Source organism: Acomys minous (assembly GCF_964271855.1).
Source record: "Acomys minous genome assembly, chromosome: 1".
NCBI lineage: Eukaryota > Metazoa > Chordata > Mammalia > Rodentia > Muridae > Acomys > Acomys minous.
The window spans coordinates 8,723,154-8,747,139 of record NC_140483.1 but is presented as its reverse complement, the minus strand read 5'-3'; the positions used below and the strand labels follow the sequence as shown (position 1 = coordinate 8,747,139).

Genomic DNA, 23,986 nt, shown 5'->3' with positions numbered 1-23,986 from the left:
TCTCAATGTGTGTCAGCCTGACACTAGAAAAGGCTGGGAGCGAAGGCTTCAACAGTGACCAGGAAGTGAATAAAGGAAAGTCAGTTTCTCCAGCCCGTATGTATCAGATCATTGTCTTCTTTAACATTCATTAAAAAGTGAGGTTTTTTAAAAAATCGCCATTTTAAAGAAAAGGAAGGCAGGGTTCTAAGAGGGTAATGGGCTTGCTGGATTTTAGCCTTGTCTCCCCTGTGTAAAGTCTGCATTTTCTTGCTACTAGTTCAGATTTAATGGCCACATGCAAGATCATTGTTGGTCCGCGCTTGAGTCCCTTTCTTAGCTTATCAAGAGCAGGTTGGGAGAATCAACAAACAGAACCTTAGGATCTTCAAAGTTGCGATGAAAAGGCCGCCTTCTGTTCCACAATGCAAAAGAAGCAGAAGTCCCATTGCAGACACTCATCTGTCTAGACAGATGACTGAACAGGGGTCTCTCCAGGGTTAGACTTGAATTTCCTCCATTCAGCCTGCTGGATATTTAGCCATTAAAAAAAAATAATAAGAAGAAGGCAGGGAACCCTATTTAAAGGCTGCAGTTCTGGTCCAACCCCTCCTCCTCCTCCTCTACCCAGAGAGTAGTTTAAAAGTCATTTCAACACGGGCTACATGTGGTAAAAGTCTCAAGCAGAAATCGGGTTGAGACAAAAGGGGCCCTAAAAATACTCGTGAAGTCTGGCTACAGATACAAGAACGCAGGCTCAAGTGTCCCTTTATAGCCCTTGTGACAGCGGCTTGAACTCGCTGTGGGAGCAGGGTCTCACCCAGCTGTTCCTGCAGCTGGGGATGAGAAGTCACCAAAGAGCAGCTCCCACTTCTCCATGGGCTACAAAGTCACTTCTCTCTGCCCTTGCTGTGCCCTGGGGATACTTAACTTGCCTTAACTTCTAATAAGAAAAACACTATGTAAATATTTGTTTGTTTGTTTGTTTGTTTATTTATTTAAAGAATAGTGTTGGGGGTTTTGATTGAGATTACACACAGTCTGTAAAACTGCCTTTGGCAGGATGGTCACTCCAAAATATTAACTAGTGCATGACAAGGGAGATCTTTCCATCTTCTAGCATCCTCCTTAATTTTTTTTCATAGTTTTAAATTTTTTACCTTCCTTAATTTCTTTTTTCAGAGATTTAAAGTCATAGAGGCCCTTCGCCTCCTTAGTTAGGTTTCCTCTGAGGTAATTTTTTTTTAATCACAAATAGGAGTGTTTCCCTGTTTTCTTTCTTTCTTTTTTTTCGAGACAGGGTCTCTCTGTGTAGCCTTAGTTGTCCTGGACTCCCTTTGTAGACCAGGGTGGCTTTGAACTCACAGTGATCCACCTGCCTCTGCCTCCCGAGTGCTGGGATTAAAGGCGTGCGCCACCACCGCCCGGCTCCTGTTTTCTTTCTCAGTGTGTTTGTCATTAGTATATATTGACTACCGGCTTCTTACATGTTAAGTCTGTACCTCTTTGCTGAAAGAGGCAACTCTGGCACGATGTCAAACTGCCTTCGAAATGTTGATGTTTATATCTATAGGCAAGTATTACTCTCAACCTTAAACAGAGAAGCCCGTCTGTCCATTGGTTGAACAAGGGTGAATACAGAGACTCGTGGCTGTGATAGCTGAGAGCTCAGCCTTAAGCAAGACATCTGTACCATTTCCTCTAATGCTCAGGGGCACTTCCGGAGAGGGGATGGGAAGGGTGTCCAAACTGAAAGATAGGGAATGAGCTAAGAAACTGTCTTCTGAGCAAGACACTGCCATTGCAATCATGCGCTCACCACAGACGTGGGTCTACACACAAAGAAGAGGCCTGTCATCAACAGCCAAACATGGAGAGGGGAGGAGAGAAGCGGCCCTACCTCCCATTGCTGAGCTTTTTGCTACTGAGAGGTTCAGAAAGAGGGGAAGTCATTGCCTCCAGTGGTGTGCCCACCGGTGACTCTCCTGGGCTCTACTGGATAGTTCCAATTCAATGGCCGCACGGATAGCCTTGGTTAAACTAAGTGGTTATGAGACACAACTGAACATCATGAACCTGGGAGAGGGACTGGTGGGGGTAAGGATGAACACGGATAGGGACGGGAGGGAGAGTATAGAGCAGAAAACAATTAGAATGCATTATATAAACATACACACCCGCAAATTACAAAACCAATAAAAGAAAGAAAAATCCTACATGGAGGGAAAAAGAAGTCAGTACCCCTTCAAGAACACAGGGAGATAAGAAACACAGGCTGGTGGTGGTAAGATTTTTTTTTAAAGCCTATTAATATTGCTACACTTAATGGACACGGCGTTCCTCCAGGTAGGCAGTTAGGAGGTGGCCAGCCGGCCACTCATGGCGAAATATAAGTATCACGTGATTAAAGGCAGCCCCCTCCCTCTTTTTCCCAGAATTCCTCAGCATGATGCACAGTGCCTTTTCTATTATGGTGCATATTTGCCAAGTTCAGTCCTTGTCTCATTTAACAGGTATGTATTGGACACCTGACTCCGCCACATTCCTTCCTGTGTGTGGGGACTGGCAGGCTTGGCACCACTGCTATAGTCACTTTCGAGTCCCGCTGTTTGATGGGTTCTCGTGAGATCCTAATCTTTTAGCAGGTGTTAGAGAATCAGTGTACTACAGTGCAAGCAGTGAGGGCCGACATCCGCAAGGCCGAAAACCAAACAAGAAGAAAACAAGACAAAAGTCACAGCTCTCTATCCAAACACAAGGATTTTACATTGCACATCATAATTACTGAGCAGATCAGGGAGGAAAGTCATAAGGACACATTCGTCGTGCATCTGATGTGTGGAATAAAATAGCCTTTGCTCTTCAGAGAACAGGTATGAGCCCTTGCTTCACTCTGACACCAGTGTTTGAACCCATGGGTGTCAAAGCTTATAGGAGAGATACATTGTATTTAAATGAAAGAAAAAGAAAAGAAAAGAAAACCCCCACATCTTTCCCTTTGTTGGAAAATAATGACTTTCTTGTACACAAGACACAGATGGTTCCCAGCACTTGGAGTCTCTTTTTCTATTATCTTATTCTTACAAATAAAATCTCACTTAATGTGAAGTTTATTCCTTGTGGGAGAGCAGTCGCTGGAGTCAGACAGCCCGAGTTCACGCTCTGGCTCTGCCATCTATCATCCGTGTGACCCTGAGAAAATGACACATGATATTTGTAGGCTTCTACTTCCTGTCCATAAAATAGTAATGGTGGTCATATTTAAGGCCAAGACAGAGATTAGCCCAGGTCCCAACTATTCAGCCACTAACTTAGCAATATTACTCATAGTTTTGTTCATTGTATGTATAGGTGTGTATATGGGTGTGTGTGTTCCCGTGTCTATGGGTGCACATGACCAGAGGACAACCTGGATGTCACTCATTACATGCTGTCCATGGTTTTTTTTAAATTTGAGACAAATAAGTTCTCTAATTGGCCTGGAACTTATCTAATAGTTTAGGTTGCTTACAGCGCATCTAAGAATCTGCCCCTCTCTGCCCAGGTCCTGCCAGCACTAAATGCCCCCTTCCCTCCAGTCTCCAGAGCTAGGATTACAAGCACAGACCGTAGGCCTGGCTTCTTTACGTGGCTTCTGGAAATCAAACTAGAACTCTCTCGCAAGTCCTTTACAGCCTGGGCTATCTCTCTTACCCATTTAATATTAGTAAAGACGGAACCGAAGCCCTGTCCCCTTACCCATAAACACTCCCACCCTAGATGCCTTTTCTTCATGCAAAATTTCCCTCAAAATAAAACACGGATGGGTAGGCAGAACCACACCATTTTATTAGAAGCAATAGGTTCTCCTGCTAAGCAGGTTCCCAGGCCACCTGGGCAGCCTTCTGAATGCTGAAGATGCTGAGTCCCTCCACAGATAACTGGGTCAGAAGTTCTCCAGCTGGTCTGTCTGTAGCACAGGTCACATAGGCTTCCAGTTGATTTGGAGACACAGTGGAGGCACAGTCTCCAGAAGGAGAGCGGCCATGCCAGGGCGTGAGTTTCTCTACTTGTGTAGCCCAGGCACCGTTGGCATACCTGTGGGCCAGCCAAGCTGGTGATCCCCCTTGTTCAGTCTCCGCAAAACAACTTCCTCTCCCTCCTAACAATGCTAACTGGAGTTAATGGCCCTTGCCAATGTCACCATGGCCTCAGATGCACTAGGGGCCACCTTCCTGGTTTCCCAATCCGGCGGTGGATGAAGTAAGTAGCAGTCAGTCCTGGGAAAACAGGCAACGCGGACCAGGAAGGAGCTCTGCTGCCAGTGTGAGCACATATGGAGTCGGCTCCACTCCGGAGCAAAGGCACACTCCAGCTGAATATTAGAAAAATATGCTCTGACCATTTAGATCTCGGAAGGATCCAAAACCAATTCAGACTCCAGTTGGTCACATTCAGCAAAACAGCTCCAGCAGTTGCGTCATGCACACAACAGGGCGATTCAGAAATACAGATGTCCAGCCATGTGCAGAACAATGCTTTCTTTTTTTCTTTCCCCTTCCCACTGCTGACCCCAAGAGCAGGCTGGAAAAGCTTAGCATCTGTTGCTACTAAGAATAGGCCATGCTGATGATTATTTATGAACTCGTAAGCTATACGCTACCTTGCTCACTCAGGAGTCCTCACAGGCCAGAGCTTTCACTGCAGTCAGGGGTCACGCAGCACAGGTCCTTTCGAGCCAGAGCTACTTTCTAGTTGGCTCATTGGCTACAGCAGGTCAAAGTCTGGCTCTAAGATCTGTTCCTGAAGTATCACTATCAGGAGACCAAGTTCAAGAGGATAACACGATACATGAGGCTTAAGATAGCATGAAGTTCGCACGAGACATACAAGGGGCAATAGATCTGGCTCCCTCTTACAAACAGCAGGCACCTAAGACTCAGAGCCTCAAGGCTTATAAACCAGAATCCTTGCTGTGAACAAGCTCTACAGACACCTCTGGGCATGGCAGGACCAGGCTGACAATCTAGGACCCAAAGGACAGGGAGGTCGCTGCTTTGGACGTAAGCCCAACTCGGCATTTTTCTGACACACATAAATTATACACGACATATCAAGATGCGCTTCAGGAACTTGCCATTTCCGAATGTGTCTCTGACACCAGAAAAATCTCGTTTCAATTGGGGGAACGAGTCATATTGAAAATGAAGGGATGTGACACGTATGTCTATCTTTCTAACGTTGACCCACTCAGCCTTCAGTCAGTTCCACTAGAAAGCTTTTCAACACTGTACAGGCACAGAGTGGACCCAGTTCATATCCACACTATAGAGAGCTTTCAACCCTGGTGAAACCCGTGTCCCTTTCCCAAGCTCTCTGCCTACCCTGTGCCAGACAGTATCAGTTGTTTAATGAGCTGGCTGTCGTCTTCCATAGGCCCATCCTGATGCATCCTCATCCTCTCCCTGTGCCCTCTTGGAGCCTACTAAAATCAGGCTTGGCCATGTGACTTGTGGAATATGGGTGGGAACTGTTACCATGCATAAGTTGGATGTCCCAGAGTATAACATAGTGAACTCAAAAGGTGTACTATTGCAATACAAATAAGAGATACATCCTTGCTATGGGCCATTTCAATTGACAGCGGGGCTTTTGAGGTTGACCTTGAGCTTGATATGATATGATATGATAATATATAACATAATATTTCAGAGTTCAAACTACCACAGCACACCATTACATGCATGTCTATAATCAATAGGCTAAGTGCATCTTCTCCTTGAACCAACACTGAAAAATAAGCACTTTGTATAACTCTACAATTCTATTCTCCAGCCTCAGCCACTCAAAAGAGCGTCTTGTAGGAAGCCTTCCTGGCCAGCCGGCTGCTTCCCGACTCATCAAGATGGCAGTCCTGCAAGCTCACATGAGAAGACATATCTGCTTCCAGAAAACGTTAAGACACTTCCTGCTGCTGCCAGCTGGCCAAACTACAATCTCAAAGGTCATCTTTCGGGTTGCAAAGATAACCCCCGCCCCTAAACGCTGTCCTTTACCTCTCTAAGCCATGTCAAGTGATGCTTTTGGCCGCTGGGATGCCTTGATTGAAATCAGTCACAGTGTTGGTTTTTGTTTTGGCTATTTGTTTTGGACTCCCTGACTTCCTCACTAAGTTACAGATTCCCTGAAAGTGAGGTCTGTACCTTGATACGGTCTAGAGTTTCTTGAGAGGAGGAAGCTCAGTTGAAGAACTGCCTACACCGGGCAGGAATGTCTGTAAGATATTGCCTTGACTGTTGACTGATGTAGGAGAGGGCAGCCCACTGTGGGTGGCGCTATCTGTAGGTGTGAGAAGACTAGCTAATCACGAGCCTGTGAGGCAGGGTTCCTCCATGGCTTCTGCCCCACGTTCCTGTGTTGGGTCCTTGCCCTCAGTGACGGGCTGTTACCTGGAAGCCAGACAAATTGGTTGCTTTTGGCCATAGTGTTTGCTACAGTAACAGAAAAGAGACTAGAACAGAGTCTGTGCTACACTCTTACACTTGCCATCTCGAGTCTTGACTGATTTTTTTTCTTGCTCAGATAAAGGAATGAAATCAGCCTCCCAGTGTGATGTCTTAGTGCTCAGAGCTCAGGAATTAGACAGCAAAATCCGGCCCAATGGAAATCGTTTTGAGTGATAAGAGACATGGCTTTACAAATTCCCTGGCTTAAAAACTGATTTTAATAATTAAACCAAGGCATTTCCATCTCAATTTTTTTTTTTTAATGGGCTCATCTGGGCAGACCCAAAGATCGAGAGACCAGCTTTCTGCTTTGTACAGGGAAAAGCAGAATGTCATTCTTGGAGGCTAAGGCACAGTCACCTAGGAATTCAGTGTCCCTGTGTCCCTGGCCACGGCGTCAATGGGGAGGATTACTAAACATTACAGCGTAAGCACAAACTTCAACAGCTGCCATTTCGTGTTTGTCAGCGCAGGAATGGAAGACCCAAGGAGGTACTTTCACATACAGAAGGATGCCAAGATGGTTTCCGGTCGCAAGGAAAGGAAGTGAGTTACTAATTACTCAGATTCACTAATTAAAAGCAAGTAGGGACGATGAGATGGCTCAATAGGTATAGGCACTGCAGCCAAGCCTGACAACCTGAGTTCAATAACCAACACTGCATAGTAGAAAGGAGAGAACTGACTTCTACACTGACCACACGCACACTGGTGACACCTGCCTGCCTCTCCTGTCACCACCGTACACCAAAATCAAGGCTTCTGTACGCACACACACAAATGCTCAAAGCACAGGGGAATGTGCACACTGTGTCATTATGATACAGATTTACTTGGAAGCATCCTTGGGAGGCCTCACTCCCGGCCTCCTTGTTGGACTTCCCACTTCCGGTGAGCTACTCTGTGCTCCGTTCTCAACTCGACATCCACGGTAAACTTTTAACAACACCATCCTATCTTCACAGGAGAAGCCACAGCTCTCCAGTGGCCAGCAGGACCCAGCTTCAGCCTTCCTTCATAATCCTTCTAATATCATCTCCTAGGATACTTCCGATAACCCTAGGGTATGCCAGGATCAATTTGGCTGCTTCCTTTGCAGCGATGGTGGTCCCTCATAGCCACTCTGATCTCCTTCTGGGCTCTGTTTAAATATTACCTCCTTAAGCCACACCCCCATGCCCTGCCCATGTGAAACTGTTATCATCCCTCCATGCCTCCCAAACCTGCTCTACCATGCTCCCTAGAAGACTTATCCGATTTTGTCTTCTCTTTTGATCTTACAATTGATTGCCTTCCATCACCAGAATTAAGGTCTTTAAAGGCAAGGGTTTGCTTCTGTGGTATCCATTTAGTGGGCGCGGCCTCACTGGTGCCCAGTAAGAGCAGGCACTCAATAAATACTGTTCGACAAATTAGTATCTCATAATGAAGTCCCCTTTATACTTTTGTTTTTCTAAGACTGCTGCAAGCATCAGGCGTTCAGGTTAGGAGTCTCTTTATTGCCTGTAGCTAACGTGCAGATCTTTTCATTAGTGCTTTGCTGTGGAATAAAATTAACCCTCTCAGCCATCCTTCTCACATCTCAGTGGTGAGGCAAGTCGTGAGGAGACCTGGGCAGTCCTCTAAATAGTGTGGTGACCCAAAAAAAAAAAAAAGCAGTAAAACTGTACTGATTTATTCCTACTATGGGATAAAATTCAGAACACTGGGTGGTTCACAGATGGCTGCAGATTCCTGGGAGGCACGGTGCTGCACAAGTCATTAGCTATACTTTCTAATAGCTGCTGCTACCTGCTTGAATACCTTTGAGAAAACTGTCGTTCAGACAGTAAAAACTGCAGTTACGGGAAGACGCTTAGCTTGGTTCAGACAGAGGAATTTACATTCTGTTGTAGGCTAGATCCTAACCCATGGAACGTGTCAGACGGGATTCAAGCCATAACGAGGATGTCAGTGTTTTGACCAAACACCACCCTGGGGAATTATACATTAGCTTATATCTAGCCCTGTTTCATATGCATTAAACACCCTTTTGAGGCTGAAGAGGTGGTTCAGTGGTTAATGGTGCTTGCTGCTCTCACCCGGGAGCCAGGTTTGGTTCCCAGTATCCACAGAGCAGCTCGCAACTGTCATAACTCCAGTCCCAAGATTCAAGACCCTCTTCTGTCCCCCTTCAGCACTGCACGCATAAGGTGTACATACATGTATGGAGGCAAAAAAAATCATACATATAAAATAAAAAAGAATCTCCTTCAGACCTCACAGTTGCCTGGTTGAAGGCACGTGAGTGAAGGGATCACTTCCTTGTCTTTCCTTGTCTGATTCCCAGATGGGCACCTGCTACCCCCATGTGCACAGTTCACTCCCCTGTACACTCAAGGCCCTTCCCTGTGGTGAGCAGGGAGCAGGGCTCTGCATGACATTATGAGTAACAGGTCCACCTCCTCAGCGTTTGTGCAGAGTTTGGAATGGGAGGCATATAGGGAAAACTGACTAGGCTGTGCCATCCCTTGCAGCACCAGCTGATCAAACAGCAGTGCTGCTGGCTCCCAAGCCTTCCACACGGGCATCTGTGAGTAAACAGACCTGCATCATCAGAGGGTTCTGATGGCTGGCTCTCACAGCTGCAAACGTCAGTGATGTCAGGAGCACCTGCAGTCTCTCTAGAGCGTGCAACCTCCCACCTGCCCCCACCCAGTGTTTCTGACTCCACTGGTCTGGGACAGGCCCAAGGAAGCTGCCTCAGGATATACAAACACAGGTTATGCTTTGAATGTCACCTTTAAATCTTGGGGTTTTTTTGTTGTTGTTTAAAAAAATTGATTTATTTTGTTTTCTGTGTATGAGTGTTTTGCCTACACGTATGTTTGAGCACTATGTTTGTGTTATGTACCATAGAGGTCAGAAGTGGCTATCAGGTCCCCTGGACCTTAGCTACTGATGGTTGTGAGCCACTAGGGGGTTACTGGGAACCAAAACTGGGGCCTCTGCAAGAGCAGCAAGGGCTCCTAACCCTTTGCCATCTCTCTAGTCTCCATGTTTAAATATTATTGGAGACACAGAAAAGCCTTGTACTAAATCCTTAAAAGACTGAGCTCATCTCTGCACCTGTTAACCTAGGCCTCCTTAGAGAGACTATCAGCTGATTAACTCCACTGCTTATCCGATTAAAATTCCCTCCTTCCTCCCTCCCTGCCTTCCTCCCTTCTTTCTTCCTCCCCCTCCTCCTGCCTCCTTCCTTTAGACAAGGTCTAGCCCAGGCTGTCCTCAAGCTCGTGATGCCCCTGCTCATGTGTCACCAGCGTGCTGGGATGACAGACACGCACCTCTACTACCAGCTACCTCTAGAATCACACACATCTGACCTTTTGACATTGCAAAACGACATTGTCATCTCCAAAGTACACACTTGGGAACCACACAGTTGAATTTTTAAAAATTGACCGAAAAAGTCTCATAAGGCTTTAAGTCCGCTCGTGTCGAGCTGCGTCGGCAGCCTTCTTGGGCCCCGTGCGGCCTGAGCGTGGGACAGAGTTGTGAGAGTCCAGCTTTTGCATATTAGAAAATGCTTACACAGGTTGACTCCACCTTTGCATATTATTGGGGATAATGAACTTCTGTTCATTCTGTTAGACCACAGTCTATTGGAAGTTGAAAGAGCATCATATAGACCAGCACCATCACCAGTCAGCCACCTCGATGTCTCCAGCACTCACAGGGTAAAGAAAGGACCCGGCATCCTGCCCACTGCTGCTGGTGCTCCCGAGTCTCCTTGGAGGGGAGGGGTAGTGCAAATGAGGTGACAGGGATGGATCTAGGGCAGCTTGAAACAGGCTGACTTCACTTAATAAGTATCCGAATCGTAAGCGCGGAAAGAAACCCACCCGGACCCTGGATGCCTGGCCCTGGCAGGCACTTACTTGCACTTGTTTGTTTGTTTATTTGGTTTTTGCTATTGATTTTTGGAGAAAGGGTTTCTCTGTGTAGCTCTGGCTGCCCTGGACTCACTTTGTAGATCAGGCTGGCCTTGAACTCACAGAGCTCTGCCTGCCTTTGCCTCCCTGAAGGCTGGGATTACAGGGGCGCACCACCAGGTGCTATTTCACTTGCATTTTTACTCAGTTACTATTTCTAATAACAGAGACCAAAAACAGACAGACAAACAAACAAAACCAGAGCCACACTGCACAGAATGCCACCCCCCCCCTTCTGTGTGTGTCTGTGTATGTAGGTAAGGGCACAACCTCACATGCCAGCCTCATTTTTAAGTTTAATATAAAATATAAGATAAGATGATAAGAGATACCAGGAAGCAAATATTATGTTGTAGAGGAGTTTATTAAATGAGGATGGGGAGAGAAGGAAAGAGGGGAGGGGTACTCTAAAGAGAGAGAGACAGAGACAGAGAGAGAGACAGAGACAGGAAGAGTGAGGAGAAGAGGAGAGGCAGGTACGTAAAGGGTTTGGGTTTGTCCTTTTATATGGCCTTGGTAGGCAGACTGAAGCAGAATGCTAACACTCATGAACAATTCTTTTTTTTGTTTGTTTGGTTTGGTTTGGTTTTTTGAGACAGGGTTTCTCTGTGCGGCATTGGCTGTCCTGGACTCAGTTTGTAGACCAGGCTGGCCTCGAACTCACATCAATCTGCCTGCCTCTGTCCTGAGAGCTGGGTTTAAAGGTGTGATGACCAGCTCTTTTGTCTTTTGAGACAGGGTCTCTCATTGGCCTAGAGCTCACCAGTGAAGTTAGGGGGATTGGCCAGTGAGGCCCAGGGGTGCTCCTGTCTACAACTCCCTGGATTACACACGGGTGCCATCATATCTGGCTTTTTTGTATGTGTTCTGGGGATTGGACCAAGGTCCTCCTGAAAACAAGACACGGACTTTACTGACTGAACCATTTCCTGCTAAGGGGTTTTGCCTGGGAGACCTGAGAGGAGTCTGCCACATTGGGTAGAAAGCCTCCCAGGATGCAGGAACCTATCAAAGCTTGTATCCCTGCTTCTCCCTCAGAAGTATTCAGGATAATTCCAGCTTCCCAGTGGAAAATGTGTGAGATCCCACACACATTTTCTTATTCACTCAGTTCCTAACTGAAAATAACTCCAACCAAACAGGAAAATATATGGAGAAAAACCTCTACGGACGGGAACCAGGACCTGACTTAGCCTGTTTGTGAGCTAGGACTCTCAGCCTGCTTCCTGGGCAGGAGAGGAGGAGGAGGAGACAGACTCACCTAAGGTCACTGACTTATAAAAGCAAGGAGAGCAAAAGCAAGGAGTGAGTTTGGAGCCTGTGGGTAGGGTGGAAAAAAGCCAGGTCACACCTGAATTCCAATGTCAGCCCCACTACCAGCCAGTTCTGGGACAAGGACAAGAAACTCACTTCTCCAAACCACAACTTCCTGAAGCGGGGGTGGGGGGCTGAGGGAGTGGGGGGGACTGGGGGGCTGGGGGGGGGTGGCGGGAATGGAGACTGCCCCTGGCCTGTAGGAAGAGTGGTGTGACCTGGGTGACAGGGAAGTAGAGGGGATTTGACAAAGGTTTGTCTTTACTCCGCTTCCATTTTCTCCAGATACCAGTCACAGCACATTCAACTCTTCGGTTTAGAGAGGGGAACAGAATAAAAATTCAGATCTTTCTGCTTTGGTTTTTCGAGACAGGTTTCTCTGTGTAGACTTGGCTATCCTGAACTCACTTTGTAGACCATGCTGGCTTTGAACTCATAGAGATCTACCTGCCTCTGCCTTCCCAAGTTGCTGGGATTACAGGCATGCACCTGGCTAAAATTTCAGGTCTTAAAAAACAAATTAATGTGTCTTACGTGAGAGCTAGCTCAGCACAGATTGTACATTTTAGTGGTTTTATCTCCTCTGCTCCTTCTAGTCACTCTGAGCCCTTCTACACTCCTGACAGCACTGGGGTCGTGGTTTCTAAGAAGCAAGGCCAGGGGCCAGGGGTGGTGAGGTGCAAGATAGGATTATCCAAAGAACTGGGCTTCTACCCAGGGCAGGAAACCCTTCCCCTCTGTGCCTGTGAAGGACGCCCACATACACGTCAATGGCCCTATTTACCTTGCTCTGTCTCTTCCTCCTGTGCATGGATGGCTCAGGGACAACCCAGCCACCGAGACAGAAAGTCATGGAGATCCCTGGTTCTGGTGACCGTCACTCCAACAGGCGGTGCTGAGGGCCTAACCTAAGGGCAATGCACCTTCTCATGCAACTCAGACAGTTCCCTAACAAAGGTCAGGAGTGATGGCATCCACACGACTCTCCCTGGAGCCTCCCTCTATCACTTTAAAAGGCAGTGGGTAGGGTGGAGGAGGGGATGCCCTTTCCCTTCAGTTAGGTACCAGAAGCGTTCATTGAACAGCTGCAGCGTGTCAAAAACAGGACTGTAGACACAAACTCTGCAAAAGGGACACCCTACCCCCCCACCCTACCCCCCAACCCCCACCCCCGCTGCATTAAAGAGTCAGGCCTTTCTAGGGCCCTCCAGAAAGTGGCTTCTGTGGGGATCAAAGGATCAATACTTTAAATAATTCTGTGATCCCTGGCACCCAGAACTCACACCCAGGAGTCATTCTTGCACATCGGGTGGTGTCACTTCCAAGCTAGTCATCAGTTCTTCTCATGAAACTGACTAGGACATTCCAGGCATTTCTGTGACTGGTCGTCTATCTACAAGCTGGTTTTTTGTTTTGTTTTGTTTTGTTTTGTTTTTTACAATTTTTGTCTCCCCTCAGACCGGTTCCCCACTGGAGACAGATATAAAAAGACTTGGTACCACCATGTCAAAGGAGGAAGAAATCGGACAAGTGTACTCACCAAGGTACCCACAGAGCACCTGGGACTGTCTGGAGCAAAAGCTGCCCACTGAGCCAGAGGGAGTTGTAACCACTGGGCAGACAGCTAGGAGTTTTAAAAAGCAGTCATTAGCTATTTTACTGAGGACATGCCCAGCCCAGAACTCTACTAAGATTCCAAACAGAAATGGGACTGACTTTGCCATCCCCCAACACCACCCCTCAAAATAGCAGGCATCCGATATCCAAGGCAGGGCATTAAACTCTCAAACTTTCTGCTCCCGCCCCTGATTTCTAGTCCCTGATCTCCTGATATGCCATAGCTAGCAACCCACATTGCTCAATGCAATTGTCCATTTAACACGCTCTAGTAGTAAAACAACAGTTTACAATTAATTTATGTACTGAACTGGGGAAAAGTAATACCCCGAATTATATACCAAAGAACGGTCTTGACCCTCTTGGACAAACGACAACCTATTGTTAAGAGCAAAACTTGAGCTTTTGTTTTGGCTCGTCTAGATTTCACCATTTTTTTTAAAACCACCTGCCCTTATATTTTGCCCACGTATGAAAACCCTTTTGCATTTGAGTCAGAAATCCAAGGGCCTGCTGCTTTGGAGCTGTCGAGGCTCCGTTTCAAAAGCCAGCACAGTTTGAAGGAGGTTAAACATGTCTTCCTGGGAGCTAGGCTGTTCTGACACCCTGAAGCTTTGACTTTTAACAGAAGAACAGCCATCCGATTTAACATTGCTGCCTCAGTCTCCGAGACAAAAATACACTGGAAAGCAAAACAAACAGCAACAACAATAAACCACCCCGCATGTGTATGCACGTATATAAAAGGCAAGAGAGAACACTGCTGAGTGTTCAGCGACAGCTTCCCTCTTGCCAACAGAATTTTTGCATGAGAAGATGCAGATTAAGCTCCATTGATGCCCATGCATCTGTATGCACACGATGAGACAAACACGCCCCTCCCACAAGATGCCATATTTAGAAGACTGGTAGATGAAAGGCAATTGTGTGATGCGGTCCTATTCAGTGATCTGCTTTGTGTGGCCACAGAAGCCTACATCCGGGTCTGGCATGAATACAGCTCTCTGCAAGGACTTCACCTTCTGTTTGCATGTTAGTATGGGTGTATCTTCTAGAAAGTAACCATCACCCTTCAGACCAGACGTGAGCCTTCTTTTGACAAGACAAAGGCCTCCTGGACTCCTCCACACTTGTGCCTCTTCCCGCTGCACGCTAGGCAGCGACAGCCCTCTCCACACTCTGTAATTGACCATCTTCAACATTTGCTCCGCTAACACGACCCCAGTGACAGATGTTCACACATGTACGGACACGGCTTTCAAGACAGAGCAGTCTTTGGTTCAGAAATGGGGCTCCGCTGGGCCGGCGCGGCGGAGAAGACAAGGCTACCGCGGCCCGGCCCTTTTGCCGCACATGCTGCTGTCATGTTGCTACCACATGCGGCTTCCAGCTCACATCTGCGCCCACGTGTTCCCCCCCGTAAGCAACTGTGATGTTTACTTTTAGTTTCTCCACAGTCCGATAGGGAGAGTATCCCTCACCCCACGTATAAACTGTTTGTCTCAAGATTAGCAGAAGGGCATTTTCTCTTTCATATCTGACCTTTACAAAGCCGTGCTGAAAGTTATCCTAAATAAGAATCTTAAGGAGCACAATCAGAGATGGGCAAAGCAGGCTGCTCACTCAGGAACGCTTGCTCCTCTGTGCGATGGCCCTATGCATTACTTGGGGGGGAACCTAAGTCCTTTCCCTGGGAAACAGCACCTTCTTCAGGCCAGTCCATGCCCTGATACAGAAGAGATACCGTTCTGCCCATCAAAGTCAGATGGCTGACACTGCCCAAAGTTGTCTGGGTCACGGGACCACACGAGGGAACGAGGGGACAGGAGGGCCGCTCCCGACTCCTTAAGGATGCCTCTCTCATTTGCTGGTATTACACTATGAAGCTGCAATATTAACACCCTGTTCCCTTTCCTTTCTGCCCTGTTCTGTTGCCTTTTGTTTGCTTTTGTTTTTAAGGAGGGCCACAGGAAAGGGATCCCTAGTGGAAGCCAATAGTACAGGCAGTAAAATCACAAACTGTGGGGCTATAAAGAAGTCAATAGGGACTTCTCGGGCCACAGAAAGAAGGCCTCCCTGTTAAAATAGCCAATAGTCAACTTACATACGTGATTGTATAAGTAATGATACGATACACGTGTTTTCTTCCCAAATGAAGAAGCTGTGGTTACCCATGTTGCTTTGTGACATAAAAAAAAAAAAAAACACCACAAAAAACCAGAGACATTTGTAGTCTTAGAGACAATACTGTTCAGAAATACCTGGGTACTCATACGTTGAGAAACGGGGATGTGAGTTAAACAGACTATAAGATGGAGATAGAGTGCTTAGCATAAATGCTTTATAAAATAACTAAAGACCATGATGTAAATTATGAGAGCGAGCTCTGAGAACTGCTTTAGCCTAGGACTCATAAGAGAGGAGACAATGAAACAAATCTGCAACCTACAAAGAATGTTAGCCAGTGTGGTGGCATTCGCCTGTAATCCCAGCACTGGGGAGGCAGAGGCAGGTGGATCTCTGAGTTCAAGGCCAGCCTGGTTTACAAAGCAGAGAGCCAAGGCTATACAGAGAAACTCTGTCTCAAAAAGCCAAAAACAAAAAAGGGAGACTTTTTCTTCAACCTAGCTTGTTGGATGATCTTGAGGGGCAGTGAGGTTTAGTAAAAGTCCTTCCTGGGTTCTAAGTGGCAAAGAGTTGGGCTAGTAGTTTTCACATGTTACTATGCCCAAGAGTCCACCCCCTCCCCCACCTGGTGTTTGTTATGAATGCAAATTACTGAGCCTTTTTCTGGCCCCTCCTGGTTACCACTCAGAGTGTGTAAAGAGGGTTCCAGAAACCTGCATCTGAGAGAGGAGGTCACATGCTCCCAGAGCGCCTAGTTTAGAAATCATCTGGAAATACTGTGTGGAGGTCACTGAGTGTAATTAAATGCCATTTAAAACTCTCAGTTGGAGCAGAAGAGACTGCTTGGTGGTTAAGAACACTGGCTACTCTTGCCGGGGGCCCTGGGTTCAGTTTCCAGCACCGATGCGATGGCTTTAACCTGTATCTTGAGTTGCTCGGGTTCTATTCTCTCTGTGTGCCCATGGTGCATATGTGTATGTACATCCAGGTATGCTCATACGCACACAGTAAACAGATCTTTTTAAAAGTCTCAATAAATTCCATGTCAAGTTAGCTCCATCCTCCCAAGCTCCCCATTCAAACATCCACAGTATCCTTCTATCAATGATGACAGTTGGGCAACCGGGCCCTACCATTACCCCACAGTATTAAACTACAGGGAGGTTCAACTGTCCTTAGAATGTTCCTACAACCGTCCCTGGGAAAGAGAATACCTGAGCTCTACTCGAGGCCCCCATTCCACAATGTGTGTCCTTGTGAAAGGAGATCCGGTCCTGCCCACATCATCTCGTTACTGATTCTCGTATTTTCTGACAGTGTAATTCTTCTGGAATATGTTCCCCCCCCTCCAAGACAGAGCACTACCCAACACTGCAGTCCACAGAAACATAGGAAGAAAAGTGGCTGGTCAGGGCGCAGTGCCCTTAGGCCTGTCTAGTGATGAGAGGATGAAGAGGGTGAGAGTGGACACTTCACATCAGCAAGGTGTTTGCTTGTGTGTTGTTTGTATTTTGATGCTTCAAGATGACTCAGATATAAACAAGATGGTGAAGGTTGTGAGCACCTTAGGTGTTTCACAGGCGTCTCTAAATGTGGCACTTGCTGTGTCAGCGAGAGGATTTGAAGCTACAATTCAGCTTTTGTGCTGCCCCCCACCACTTCTAGACCAGGCAGGAGCTTGGTAGGGTTGCCTTCCTCTGTCCCTGTCCTCAACTTCCAGAGCTTTAAATGCCAAGGGATGAACTTGGATGCGAAAAGATTCGCTAACAGAATCCCAAGAGCCATGCCAGGGGACAGCTCCTTCCGGTGACTTGACTCCTCCTCTACAGAGGCGTGGCCTTTGTGTGGGATTCCTGTCTTCTCCTTCTGGCCCAGGGTCGGAGTACACCGGCTACATTTTTTAGGACTTTCTGAGCTAGCTGCCTCATTACAGAAATTCCTTATAAATCAAGTAGGAACAATTCCAGTATAATCATGAAGATGTCAAAGCAGAAGTGAAAATGACATCGAACTGGTAGATGAACTATGGATGGCCCTCTAAAAAGAGAATTTCCCCAAGTGGAAAAATGACAAAGTTCTACCACATTTGGTGCGGGCAGAGTAATTAGTGATAAACTTGGTCTTAAGAAGCACTGAAATTACCAACAACGAAACCAGTCCAAAGCTTGAAAATTAAATTGCATTTCCCAGAATACTCCCACTTACATTTTGCCAACAATAAACATCACCGGGCTGTTTAAAATCCACCAAGAAAAACTACCCATGATTTTGCTGTTGTTGTTATCAGATGGAGTGATCTGAGAGATCACCAGGCCTTGGTCACTTAAGTCTACTTCATAGAGCCAAATGGTGCATCCTTGTTCACAAAGAGGAATGAAGGAGGGTTCTTATGACCACGTGAAGTCGTGAGTGGATGGTGATCTTTGAACTGGCTTGTTGGGACAGATGTGGGATGTGTTTGTCAATGTGCTGTGGGCAAGCTAGGGAAAGGCACAAGAACAGAGCCAAGCTCTAAGTCGTGGTATTTTCCTTTTTCTTTCATGAGACTGGAAAGATCCTGCAGAATTTCCTGAAATAGATACCACCAGAGAGCAGTTCTCACATAGCTGCTCCATGACTGAGCCTTCAGATATGTGGAGTCTCCTCTTCAGGAACAACCTGCCTCCTAATTACCAGCACGGAAAGAGCCAGGAAGGCCTGAGGCAATAGAGACACTCTCCCTGGGAATGGGGATGCATGGGGCAGGCTAGTGTGAAGGAAAACAGCTGCCTGCCGAGGGTTAGAAACGCGTTCAAACTATTTTCAGACGATTTGGGCCTCACAACATTCACAGAGTATTTTCCATCTGCCTTTGGTTTCTCAAGTTATTGTGGCTACAGAAAAAAAAAATCTGTGCCAAACATTTCTGACTTATCAGGCCTAACGAATCCAAGTGCTGCTGCCTGAGAGAACAAAGGGAGAGGGGAGCCGTCCACAGGACAGAGGTTGCTCAGCCCTACAAAACTTCCCCCTCTTTCCCAAAGGCCTAAAGGTAGGCAATCCTTCTGAGCAGCAGGGCTTTCTGGCAGCAGTGAAATGGTGTCCCCAGGCTCCTCGAAGAGATCCAGGGCACAAATTCACAGAGGAAACACCCCACAGTATACTATGAAGCGTGTGACCTGAGGGCTCAGCCAGGCAGCGCCCTGTGTCACTGGTTTGGGTTAATTTCTCTTCCTCAGATCCTTTGGAATGATTTGCAAGAAGTCCCTTCCAGCCCTCTCATCAGCTTCCTCCTTCCCGCCCCCGAACAGCCCTTGGCTGCAGCCCTTACATTCAGGGCCGGGCCAGAGCTATTACTGGTGAAAGTAAGTCTAACCTGCTTGACCACAGCTGTCTGACTGGGTTCAGTGCTTGTTCTAAATGTCTTCCTTCCTTCTTCTCAAGAGAGACTTCCGCTGGGGGAGTTGGGACAGGCAACCCCTCTGAAGAGGCGAGACTGGAGCAGTTGTGGTCTTCCTCACACTTGCTACTGCATGAGTCACAACAGTAGGAGCACTGTTGTTTTCTTCATACTTACAAACTGAGAAACTGAGGCCCCGACAGGTGACGAAGCATGAACCCATGGCATAAGGCCAGTAGCAGCACAGCCATGCTTTGATTTCAATAATATAGTTCTAAAAGCTTGACAGGGCCACCCTATAGTCAAAGCAGGATGCCATTTTTACAGCCTCCATGTCCCTTCCCTTTGGTGCAGTCTCCTTCCATGTAATATTCTCTTGCTCCTGCTTATTGGTTAATGCTAAAGCTCTAATGCGCAGGCTCACTTTGCCTGCCCAGATCAGTTAATTCTCTAAAAGTATTGTAAAATGTTTGAGAGGAGTCAAAGCCAAGGACTTGATAAATCATAACTTTTCAATCAATCAAGTGCACATGTTGAACTTTTCTATCAAACAAGCTGAACATGTTGAAGGAGAAAAAAAAAATCCCTCCAGTTTTATGCAATCTTCAGAGCTATATTCACTTTTCTAGGAAAACATTCTGAATTTGCAAATGCAGTGTTCCAAAGGAGAACAAAGTCACTCTCACATGGATTGACCAGTGATGTCAGGCTAAGGAAGCCGTGCTGAGCTACGAGTGATGGCACACGCCTGTAACTCTAGCACTCAGAGGCTGAAGCAGTAAGATAAAAAAAAAAAAGTTCAGGGCTAGCCTCGACTATATATCACAAAATCTGGGCTGCATGCCAAAACCCCATATCTACCAAATGAAAAGAAAAGTAATGATGACTCCTGGTCTCTGTGTTACGCCATTAGCAGGGGGTGAAAACTTTGTTTATATAAGTGCATTATTGATAATGTGGTATTGGTACCCTTACATGTCAAAATGAAAATGCTAGAGCCACCTTCAGAGGCTGGCTTATGAAGATGAAATGAGGCCTAGGTTAATATTTAAAGCCAGGCCTGGCACAATGAAGTGCCCAGTAAAAGCTCACTTTCCTCTTGCCCATCAGCATACGTCTCTAAAAATGCAGAAACAGGAACTGGGCCGCATGCCTCAGCCCCGTGACACTATGTGAGTCCTTCCCCTTCTGCGTAAGGGAGGAGCCTTTATGTCCAGGTCTGCTGGTGCAGGTTGTTTTGGAGGTTCAGTCTTACTCAGGAGGCAACCTTCACTCATCGAACATTTCCTGAGCAAAGAATATGCACTAGGGTCTGTAGAAGCCGAGAGGACTCAGGACATCTGTAGAGCCAACAAGGCAAAATAGAACATGAAGGCAGAAAGAAGAAAGGAACAGAGGGTCAGAATCTTGGGGTCAGAAGAAGAGGCAACGTCATGTGTTCAGGAAAACCAAAGACAGCCACTTTTGCAGGAGCCATCTTCTTAAATCTACAAGAATCTTCAAAAACAGTAAAAGAAAGTTCACTCAGTTGAAGAAGCAACATCCACGGGTCCCAGAGACATGAAAATCTGTGGCCTGTTTGGCTAAAGGACAAAAGGAAACGGCTGCCAGAATGTAGTGTTCAGGCAGAGAGAGTTGGTAAGAGGAACAGGAGGAAGGCAGAGCTGGCTTTCAAGGTTTAGAATATTAACTACGTAAGAGAGACGAACTATGAGACACCAAAAGCTCCAGGCCTCGTCATGTGAGAGGTTACCTACCATGCCATCCTCTGTGCCCTAAAGGCTACCTGAGGAATAATCAGAGTGTAACTTTTATGGAATGATGTGGGGGTGCCAAGACATCCCAAGACAGTAGAAGTGGCCCCAGGGGCATCTCACTTAAAAACTGCTAAGATCCATGCCATCTCCTAACCAATCAAGCCTTAGAATCAACTGGGTAATCCTCCCTTTCTAGTGGGGTCTAAAGCAAAGGTACAACTTAAAGCCATGATTTGGTGAATTCTGACTGTTATACAGAGGCCTGGTAAGTTCCAGAAGCTGCCCAGGGCTCCTTCACACATCAGGCCTCTCCAATCTGCCACGTAGAAATCTGAAGAACTGCCATATCTCACAGTCACAGCAGGGTTTACTAGATAGGGTCGGGCACAAAGGTTCGACCACCCTACAGAGGGACACCCGTCATCTTGAATGGCAAGAGGCAGTCTGTATTGGGAGTCAGGGGTTAAAAGGGGTTGGATGTGAAGTCAAGAGCCATCCAGCCAACACAGGAAGCGCGGTGCTCAGAGTATAGTCAAACACGCACTTTCGGCTACCAGAGGTTAGAAAAGAGACAACCATCCAATCAAGGCAGCTTGAGGTTAGAGCAAGACATAGTTCTTCTAAACAAAAGGTAGAAGTAAGCCTTTTGGTCTAAACAAGCCTGATCTCAGAATCCCTAACATGTTATTAAATTTAAAACGAACTACCTGGAGAACAATGAATTCCTGGGTTAAATACTATCTCTGTTTAAAATATATTAAAGAGCAAAACATAAGCACACCAGATGCTTTAAAAAAAAAATGACAACAGAAACATCTGTTTATCTCAGCCAAAGCCACATTTCGTCAGGCTGCTGGGAATCTGCAAAGCGGATTCCTCACTTAGGCTTAAGGACAGACCGGAAATGCTAGGAGACAGCGGAAAGGGCTGCTCTGGGCAGGCACCTGCTCGCTGCCCATCTCACTTGGGAATTCGTGAAGAAGATGACAGGAGCAACCGGGAAGGACCTAGGCCAGGAACCCATCCTTGCACATTTCTCCCAGGCTCCTCTACTCTGCCTTCCCGAACCTTCTAAAACTGCAGCCTCAAAGTGTGTTGTAATCTCTGGGCAAAGGTCCTGCTGGAGTCACTGACCTCCCCGATTCTAACCCAGATTTGATGTGAGTTCAGCAGTGAGTCATTACTAGCCATTTTTTTCACATCTCCATTTCCTCTAGGAAAAACGATTTGTCATTCTTTCATATCTTTACACGGAAGGTCCTGGAAGAGGTTACATCAGCATCTTTCCACCGCGGAGAAAACTTTCAAGGCTTGCATCGCTTCGCTTTGACCACGTGGGGCGCTGTAGAGACCCAGAGGTGTGGTTAAGTGGACCACGTGCTCTTTAATGCTGGGGAACTCCCAGCCTTTATAACGGGGGTGGGGGTGGGGTGGGGGTGGGGTGGGGGGTCTACTCAGGTAAGGCGCCAGGCTGGCTTGACAGCAAAAGCTATCTGCGTATTCCAGCTACAAACCATGTTTTGAGGCTTCTCTCCCCTAGTTTGCAAAGTAAATATGAAGGAAATCTTGACGGAGGAGAACGCAGAGGTGCTCAAGTGCAACCACGTTAGGCGTTAGAAGCAGTGCTGAGCACAATACAATAAAAAGGGGTTATCAAAGTCTGATATGCTGTGCACTGATAAGGGTCATTAAGAAGGCAAGAGGTCCCCGCTAGCCTTTATTCTCCAAACCCCCTTCCTCCCTCTGACACACACTCATAAACAAACATACACAGAGAATCTTTTAGGAGAGAAAATAAAAATGCATCTGAAAGTAAAGTGACTACTATGTGCTCCTAATATTCTCCTTCACTGGGCAGTTGGGCCAATAGACCAGCACTCTGTACATAGAAAGACAGATTCATGAATTGAACACTAAGTCACATTCCTCAAAACCATCATTGTCACTGGTATTCATTCTACATCCCACAATTTCAGTTGGAAAATTACAGGGGTACCAGAAAAGGAGAATCGCTTAGTATTAAATGTTTAGCCTTCATGTGAAAGAATTACAAAGGAAACCTCCCTGTGATTTTCCAGGCTGTATACTTCAATCCACTTAATTCAGAGCCAACATGGCCATTTACTTCCCTTGCTTGCCCAGGTTGCAGATTCCACTCTTCATTAACACAGATTGCTTATTCTATTTGAAAGGAAAATCCAAGATAATTCCTCTGTCCTTTTTCTCCTATGTGCTGACCTGGCATTTGACTGATACTGACCGGCATTGCTAGTGAATGAGGGACTGGCCCCATGACTGAAGGTAAGTGAACGGGAAAGCTGGCTGTCACTAATATAGGAACTTCAATTTTACAATTTAAAAAAATATGCCATTCAAAGTAGCCTAATCCATATTCTATTCTTATTAGTCTCTATTTGATGATTTTATGTTAATATCTTTTGATCATAAAGATATTTTACTGATCACAAAGATGTATTTATTTATTTTAAAATACTACTAGGAGCAGGATTCAACAACTACAAGCTACACAGCAGGGAACTGTGGCTTCCACCATGGTCAGGATAATTCTTTGGTATATGGAGGAAGAGCATCTGCTGCCCTTTTTCATTATAATAGGATAGAAATATCCCTAGCTTCTGTGTAATGAAGACCAGCAGCATCTCACCTCAGGACAATGAAAACTATTTTCAGACATTACCAGTTGTCACAGCAGGAGCAGTGTGGAGTAGGGGGAGGAGCAGTGTGGAGCAGGGGGAGGAGCAGTGTGGAGGGGGGGAGAGGGGGTAAGGAGCAGTGTGGAGCAGGGTTGGAGGGGGCAGGGTTAGCCCACAGCATGTACCTCCTTTGTTGTGAAGAAAAGCAGAGAGGAGAGCCAAACATGATGGTGCACACCTGTAGTCCCAGAACTAGGGAAGATGAGGACAGGGGGTCACGAGTGTGAAGATAGTATACAAGTGTAAAGCCAGCCTGAGCTAGAGCATCAGGCCCCATGGCTCAGTGGTGGGGAGTGCTTCTTCATATAGGAGAGCCTCAGACTTAAAACAAAAAATAGACAAAAAAGAAAATTATCTCCCCCTCTCTACCATGCCTCAGCATGTCTTAATATCAATGTAGATGATTGTTGGAGGTAGTAGAGTCAGCTTTTCAGAATCTCGAAAGCCTTGAACTTCAAAGAGACAATCAAAGCGTTCAACATCCACCAATTCCTGCTGGGCAAGCTATCAGGAAAGCCCAACACAGCTCCACTTTGAGTCTTAAACTAACAGTATGTGAGAAGATCAATATGAAGAAATTCAAAACTAATCAGATCCCTTCTTTAAATGTTGACACAGTATTATTTATAACCCCATAAAT

The 23,986-nt window shown here is 46.4% G+C and overlaps 1 protein-coding gene across 2 annotated transcripts in view; it reads right to left on the bottom strand.

Moving 5' to 3' along the window:
• TGFB2 (transforming growth factor beta 2) overlaps positions 1 to 23,986 on the bottom strand; it is an 81,487-nt gene that overhangs the window by 52,717 nt on the left and 4,784 nt on the right. Inside the window, exon 2 of one of the 2 annotated variants that reach the window (XM_084773630.1) lies at positions 13,293 to 13,376. The exons of the other annotated variant lie outside the window; for it this stretch is intronic. Within the exon in view, the coding sequence (XP_084629756.1) occupies positions 13,293 to 13,376 (84 nt within the window). The remainder of the gene's footprint in view (positions 1 to 13,292; positions 13,377 to 23,986) is intronic. 2 annotated transcript variants of the gene reach the window in all.